The sequence below is a fragment of the Montipora capricornis genome, chromosome 7 (genome assembly GCF_036669925.1).
Source record: "Montipora capricornis isolate CH-2021 chromosome 7, ASM3666992v2, whole genome shotgun sequence".
NCBI classification, from domain to species: domain Eukaryota; kingdom Metazoa; phylum Cnidaria; class Anthozoa; order Scleractinia; family Acroporidae; genus Montipora; species Montipora capricornis.
The window spans coordinates 21,564,283-21,571,782 of NC_090889.1; the positions used below are offsets into that span (position 1 = coordinate 21,564,283).

A 7,500-nucleotide genomic window follows, 5' to 3' on the forward strand; every position below is an offset into this window, starting at 1 on the left:
ACTGACAGTCCTGTTGATAGTTGTGCAACTATCAAATTCGATTTGTGAGGGACAGAGGGTTTGAATTGGGTGACTATTACGTGCCATAGTTCTCAAAATAAACTTGCAATTGTACCTGAATTTTCCACCTACAAAGAAGGAAAGAAAAGAGACACATAATGTTTCATCTATATTGGAGGACTATGTGTTTCTATTTGGTGACAAATTGACCAGATATGTCCTTTCCATTTCTTTTACTCTGACAACTATTCCTTCTTTAACTAGGGCTATATTTCAAATAGTCTTCTCTTCTCTCAAGTTTGTTGGGAAGAAGAAACTGTATATCTGAAATGTCACAGGGTATGTTTTCACTGTTCGGACAGACTGAAGCTACTGTAGCTCCAACAGAAAGAGGTTGAGTTCACAAGACAGTACTTCACCTCTAACTTTAACATACCAAAATGAAAACATAACTTCATGCCTGAAGCTTATGATCAAGGGTAGGGGGAAGGCAGCCTCATGCACAATGATGCCATAAGCAAGAATCAAACAGGGTCCGTGAATAGCCTTGAAAGTGAGAAGCAGGATCTTGAATTGAATTCGCTTTACGACAGGCAGCCAGTGAAATTGTCGCAGTGCAGGAGTCGTATGGCAGAATTTACTAAGGACAAGAGCAATTCGAGCAGCAGCGTTCTGTAGTCTCTGTAATTTTGAAATTTTACACTTCGAGAGGCCATACATGAGATTATAATGAGTATTGCAATAGTCTAGCCGACTTGTGACAAACGCATGGATAACAGTTACTAGACAGTCTTGTGACAGGTATTTTCTAATCCTTCTGAGGCCTATGCAGATAATAAAATCCACAACTGCATACTTTGTTGATTATATATGAGATCCCGTAGACAATATCGAATCAAACCAAGCACCAAAATTCCTTACGCGATTCACGGATTCTATATCTATTGTTCCAAGTCATAAAGGAAGTTAAGTCCGAATCATGTGGAACACCATTAATCCACAAAGACAGAAAAATCTCACAAAAACCTTGCAGCCGATAATTTTATCGAAAGAAACAACATACTTGCTATTAGAAAGAAGAAAAAAAAATTTCCATTTTATGGTGTTTGTGCAAACAGGCTGTGACACTCCGTGTCAAAATTTAACCATACGCAACTAAATAAAATTTACACCAGTGTTAGGGATAAAACCCTTTACTGAAGAACCATTTCCTTGAATAATGAAGCACAAAATGGACAGCAATCTTTTTTTCAAATAATTCTTGACTAACAACAATTAGTCACATTTCCAATTGCTTTTTCCCTGAAGACTGTGCAGAGTTGAGTAGAAATAAATATAAATAGCCAGACAACAGAGATCACAGATCCACTCAGGCTGTTCGATTCCTTCTTTGAGTTCATTAAGACGATTTCCAACCAGAAAAAGTTACCAGAGAATTTTCCATTTGGTTTCAGTGTTGTACATAAGATCACGGTAAGTAAAACTTTGGTACGGCCGGACGGGCGAAAGATGCAATTGTTGTTAAAGTCCCTTACTCGGCTCTTTCAAGATTACAGATATTTATTTTTCACCGCCTGTCTTGTTTATCCAATCGACGTTCGATTCTTGAGATCCATAAGGGTATGTTTTGTTTAACGATCCACTAAAACGCTATTCGCGTTACACTGACTTCGACGCCATTGCATATTCTACTATGTCTACGCATTTCTACTATCCCCTGAAACCTACCAAAAATACGCCAAGAAGACTCTATGCACAAAGACACTACTTAGCAGGGGAGTGACAGGAAAGAAGTTTCCTGACTCGGAAAAAAAGAAAAAAAGGAAACCGGAGAAATTCAAGTCGTTTTCTGACTGGATTGCCTATGGTAACCCATTAAAAAACTTCGCACTTATACTCGCTTTAAAGAGGAAGCAGACATGAACTCGGAAATGGACTATTTGGCACCCTATCACAAACTTTTGATGATGTGCTTTTTCCTGCTCAAAACAAAGCAAGGATCTCCAGTCACCCATGCAATAAAGAAGACATTCTCAGGATATTAAGTATCTGAATAGTGGTATCCGTCGAAATAACTGAAAACCACCCGTTTTATATCGATGTATGGACCTAAATACTTGCATGGACTTCCCCCATACGGTTTCATAAAGCCGGAGATTCACGTTAATTGGTGTGTGCCACAAAGAGACCTTCTAAAAATTAGCCTTTCGGAGCAGTTACTTCCATTTGCCTAATATCAAATTAAAACAAGAGTCCATCAGCGGAGAGTAACAGGTTTAAACGTGAATGCTACATTATAATGCAAATACAATACACAAAGAATCTTAACCGCGGGAGATTTGAATTAGGTACAACATTTGGTCTCTTTTTTATTTTCCCGCAAAACTTGGTTTAAAATAACTATCAACTATCTGGAATGGAATCCCCTTAACGCAAAGAAATCTTAGAAAGAACGACTTCACTAGAAAAATAACACGTCTACTTTTCGATATTTTAATTTCATAGAATAAAACATTTTGCCCAATGATATTGGTCTTAAAACTAAAAGATAATCGTACTTCAATTACTCTACTTTAAGTGCATTTAATGAATTCCCCATCACTGCTATTCCTCTGTTCTTTTATTCGAAAGAATCCGCTTAACTTGATATATATTTGTGATATCCTTCATCTAGAGTAAACCTTTTCGTCAAATATTATTTAATCTTTAGATTATCAACAATCAATCAAATAGAATCTCAATCTGTATTCCACTGTAGTACCTCACATCTTTATAATAGAAACATTTAGAGCTCTTGTCTCAAATAATAATTATTTCCTTTCGTAATCTTTGTCATTGTAAATATATTAATTAACTATTTAATCTTTGTTCCACCCAATTCGATTAGCCTGGCTAAATTTGGGTGGAAAAACTCTTCATTGTACTAGTATTGTAGGTAATAAACGTTGTTGTTATATAGCTGAATTTTTCCCCCAACAGTGCGCGCTCTCATTGGTTACTTCGAGGTCACATGACATCTAACAATAAAACTGTTTCCCGCCAAAAGTCTCTGAACGGGCAACAGTGCAAAATCTATGACGTCAGAGGGTAACAGTGCACTGTTACCCGCGAATGTTGACCGACGACCGCCGTTGCTGTTGCCGTTGCACGTTTTCTTTTTGTGCTATATAACAAATCACTTAATGACTGATCCCTCGGGACACAGTTCATTTTGCTCCCCTCGAATTTCAACTCGGGAAACCAAATAAACTGTTTCCCGCGGGACCAGTCATTAAGTGTTTATTGTTGTTGTTGTTGTTGTTGTTGTTAGACACTTTACTGACGCTGATAGGGACAAACCTGATACCAGATTCTTGTACTCTTGGGTAATGGAATCTTGGTTAAAATTAAATTGCATATGTTAATGTTTCAACAGCTCAACGTGGTCCCTTGATCTATTTGTGCTCTTGCTGCCAAAGCTGAAAGGATTTATCTCCTCGCTACATCACACAAGGTACAGAACCCCCATGACATCTATTTTTCCATTCCAATGTCTGTGTAATTTTACAGTACTTTAAAAAATCAAAGCAATGCAACATTTTAAAGGAATTTTTCGAATTCGTTAAATCAACGCTTTTTGAAAAGAATTTGAATCTTTCGCCCTGCCCGCATTCCGAGGTTCTTTCTTATTCTTGGAGGACTGGGCCGAGTGAGGCATGAAAAGAAACTTTAACAAACTTTCTACATAGGCCACACACCGCTTTGGTATATCACCTTGAATTAACGCTCTTTTTATTAAACGAATACTTGGAGAAAACGTCTTACTCGCGAGTTTGTTAAAGTTTCTATGTTTTGCTAGATCGTTATCCATTTGTAGACGTTATAATGTGCTCGACCCATCCATGAAAGGAAGGACTTTCTTTTTAGTTATTTTAGGAATTTTAAGAGTTGGTCCAGCCGGGGTTCGAACCCACGACCTCCCGTACGTTTAGTCTGACGATCAAACAACAGCAAAGTACAACTTCCTAAACATTAAAGGCCTAATATTAAAGGCTTCAACAGAGGTTTGCCTTCTCATTGGGCAATTCTGCGATTCCGCAAACTGGGAGTTGATAAAACCCAGCCATGGGATTTCCTCAAGAGGCCCTTGCACAGAGGTCAGATCTAACAGTTATAGAGAATCCACTAGAAATTCAGGGTACTAGAGCAGAATTTTATTCCGAACTTAGTCCACTCAATTTTGCTTTGTTTTGCTTTGCTTTCATTACAGTCACGTTGAAATGGCCTGTGGCATCATTCACGTCGTATTGAAAAAAGTCGATGTTGTCATTCGACGAACGTCAAAGAGTAAGAATAGATTGCCAGCATAATTATTTCCCCCTCTCCCCATTCTCGACCCAAAAGACCAACACTATGTTAGTCAGAGGTAACTATCAATAGAGTTATTTCAGTAGAATTATGACTTAGAGTTAGCGTTAACGACTGCCAAACTCCTAAATTCAAGATTTTGGAAGTCCAAAATCTTGAATTCAGGATTTTAGCAGCAGTCCAAAATCATGAATTCAGGATTTTGGAAACTTAACTCTAACTCTACGACATAACTCTATGAAAATAACTCTAAGAATAGCCGTCCCCTGTTAATCAGCACCTAGATTAGGAAACTTAATTTTACATGAACCGGGACGGGAATCAGAATAGACTTTTGCACGTGACGTTTGCACGTTTGAACGTGCGGGGCGCTGGACGCCTCGCACGAGCAAACGCCAATTTTTTCTGAAAAGGCCAATTGCACATGTTAACCAAATAATAATTAATTCAGCTGCGGTGAGGCCCAATGGTTAGGGCGCATGCCTCGAGATCCGAAGCCAGTCTCGGATTCAAGGCTCGTTCCGGAACATCCGTTGAATTTGAGTCTGCTAGTCCCTAGTTCAACTTCTCGGCCTGCACTTGTAAAGAGCCAACTGGTTTTCCTCGGGACATTTGAGATTCTTAACAGTTGTTGTCGTTTGTTGTCTCAATTTGTTGATTGTGTTTCATTGGCCCTGAAAACCCCCAACGGGGAGCGGTCAACTGTGTATGTACGCACCAATCTCGACCCCAGAGCTCTTATCTTGACTGAGGGAGAGAGTAGCTCTGGGGAACCCTGAAACAAAGTGTCTTCTCATTGGTTTTCGTGAAGAACAATCAAAAGCGTCTCTAACTGGTGCATTCATGTTAGCACGAGGAGTGAGCAGGCGCCGTAAGGTTCAAATAGCCAATTTTTGGCTACAAGAACCCTACGGCGCATGTTCTCCAAGATAGAGTTTCCCAGAGCCTTGGGTCGATCCAAGGCTCTGGTGACGAGAATGTGTACGCACGAATGTATCTCGCCTCCAATCACACGCATGCGCAAACAACCCTTACACACACTTTATTTGTGGAGGGTAACACTAATAGCTAAAAGCTAATAAACTTGTGGCTCTCAAAAATTAGTAAAAATATAGAATTTAAATATCTAAAAAACTATGCTATCAAATCTATAAATTCTAATAAATATTAAATTAAATTAATGTCAAGCTAAATACTGAAATGATTTAAACTAAGCTGTTCTTTAAAATTACATTAAATAAACTCTTCTCAAATACAGGAAGAGAATCCTTACGTCTTAATTCTAAAGATAACTTATTCCAAAGTTTCTAACCAAGCTCTAACCAAGAAGGAGTTTCCGCCTTCTGTCTCACGTATAAAAAGTGGTTAATAAGATCATTAAATAGCCCACGTTCGATACGTTATGTTAAGATTCAGTCCTAAACAAAAGGCATCATCTCGAGGCTCTGGGAAATAAATATAACGATTTGTATGAGTTTATTCCCCAGGGCCTCGAGATATGCCTTTTATTTTGGACTGAATTTCAATATATCGAAAGTGGGCTATTGTTCAGATTTTCATGGATGTTTCTATTTTTTATGCTTTAGCAATCAAAAACAAAGACAAGGAACTGAAACTCAAAGTCTGCACAAATGAACTGAAAGAGATCAAGGATATGGCGAATGATGTCATCCAAACGGTGAAAAAGTCAAAACGGAGCAACACAGAGGATCCCGCAGCCATGAAGTCGACCCTCACAGAGCTTCATTTGGCAATAGAAACATTTTTGAACAAGTGTAGTGGAAATTACGGGGTAGATGAATAACTGTGCTGAACTGACGGGTCTGGCCGGCCAGTTCTGACAAAGGAAAGCGCCCGAGTTAGAAACACACAGGAGGGTTGCTAGCCATTCAAGAGACATGCATAATTAATCATGACATAGCTATTTGAGAATCGATTGAGGGCAGTTTGTAGTAACTTCCGGTCAGGACATCGAAATGTCAGTCAATGTCACCATATTTACTGAATATGATGTCACCAACAACAGTCCTTCCCAGGACTACTCTCACCCAAACGATCTTTTTTATTGGGTTTTTATTTTTGCTGGATTTTCGGAGAAAGTTAATTGAAACTGATTAGAACTTCATGTTAACCTTAAGACATTTTTTTTTCTAAACAATAGGAAAGGTGACTTTCTTCGAATTCAAGGCCATTAAGAAATCTACAGAATAACAGATTAAAAGTTATCAATGTTTCTTCTCCAAATCGACGTTCGATATCAGCCACTGCACCAGTCAGGAAAATCTTGAAGTTGACATTCAAGCTAAAACTGGCATCAAGTATAGGAGCAGTCTAAAACCTGGAGACGAAATCTTGTTTAAGGACGGTGCCTACTAATTCAAAAGTGTTTTTATGCGGCTCACTGAATATTCGGGAAACGCAGATCTTAACAAGAGTTATTGATATCCAAAAAGAAAATTAGGGGTACTCATGCATTTTTGGAAGATAATCAGTTAATCAACAATATTTGTACAAAGCCTTAAAATACAACACAATGTATGGCGTTGTTTTCCAAATTGAAGCTTAATTATCTCTACAAAATGCGTAGTTCCCCATAATTTCCTTTTTAAATACCAAGAGAACTTGCGAAGTTGTGCTTTCTTTGCATAGCTTTGAACCGCGCAAAAATATCCCTGTATTAATATGCACCACCTATAGGAAATCCGACTATCTCGAGATGCGCAAAACGTATGCGCAATAACAATAGTAGGCACCGTCCTTTATATTTGACAGCTAAAAATCCTTAAAATGGCTAAAAAAAATGCAATTCCTTTGCTATAAGAACTAATTAAAGCAACCACGGCATTAAACTAAGAAGTTAAATCAGTGGTAACCTGCCACTACGAGAGATCCTGACTTCTTTTCTGCAGGCATCTTCTATAATGGGAGCTTCTGTAACGACGAAGGCCAATCCGACGAGAACATCAAACATTCGCGCAATCGTAACTATTACAATAAAAGAGTTGGAAAAATCGCCAATCGATTGCAATAACGTGAATTTAGACTTCGAGGTACGTCCTCGGCAGTTTTGCCTTCGCGTTGATGAAGATCCTTTGAAAAATATTAATGAAAATACCATAAAACGTGTGTTCAAAACCTTTTAGAGCACGTAGC

General features: G+C 38.4%; 2 protein-coding genes across 2 annotated transcripts in view; one reads left to right on the plus strand and one right to left on the minus strand.

Annotated features, from left to right (window-relative positions):
- The window catches only part of LOC138056415 (uncharacterized), a 51,106-nt gene extending 44,955 nt beyond the window's left edge, over positions 1-6,151 (plus strand). The window contains exons 2-4 of the mRNA XM_068902200.1: positions 3,416-3,493; positions 4,250-4,326; positions 5,934-6,151. Coding sequence (XP_068758301.1) covers positions 3,416-3,493; positions 4,250-4,326; positions 5,934-6,151 — 373 coding nt within the window. The remainder of the gene's footprint in view (positions 1-3,415; positions 3,494-4,249; positions 4,327-5,933) is intronic.
- LOC138056409 (putative helicase mov-10-B.1) overlaps positions 5,375-7,500 on the minus strand; it is a 26,795-nt gene continuing 24,669 nt past the window's right edge. The window contains exon 15 of the mRNA XM_068902195.1: positions 5,375-7,500. This exon is cut by the window's right edge and continues 694 nt beyond it. The gene's annotated coding sequence lies outside the window, so the exon portion shown is untranslated.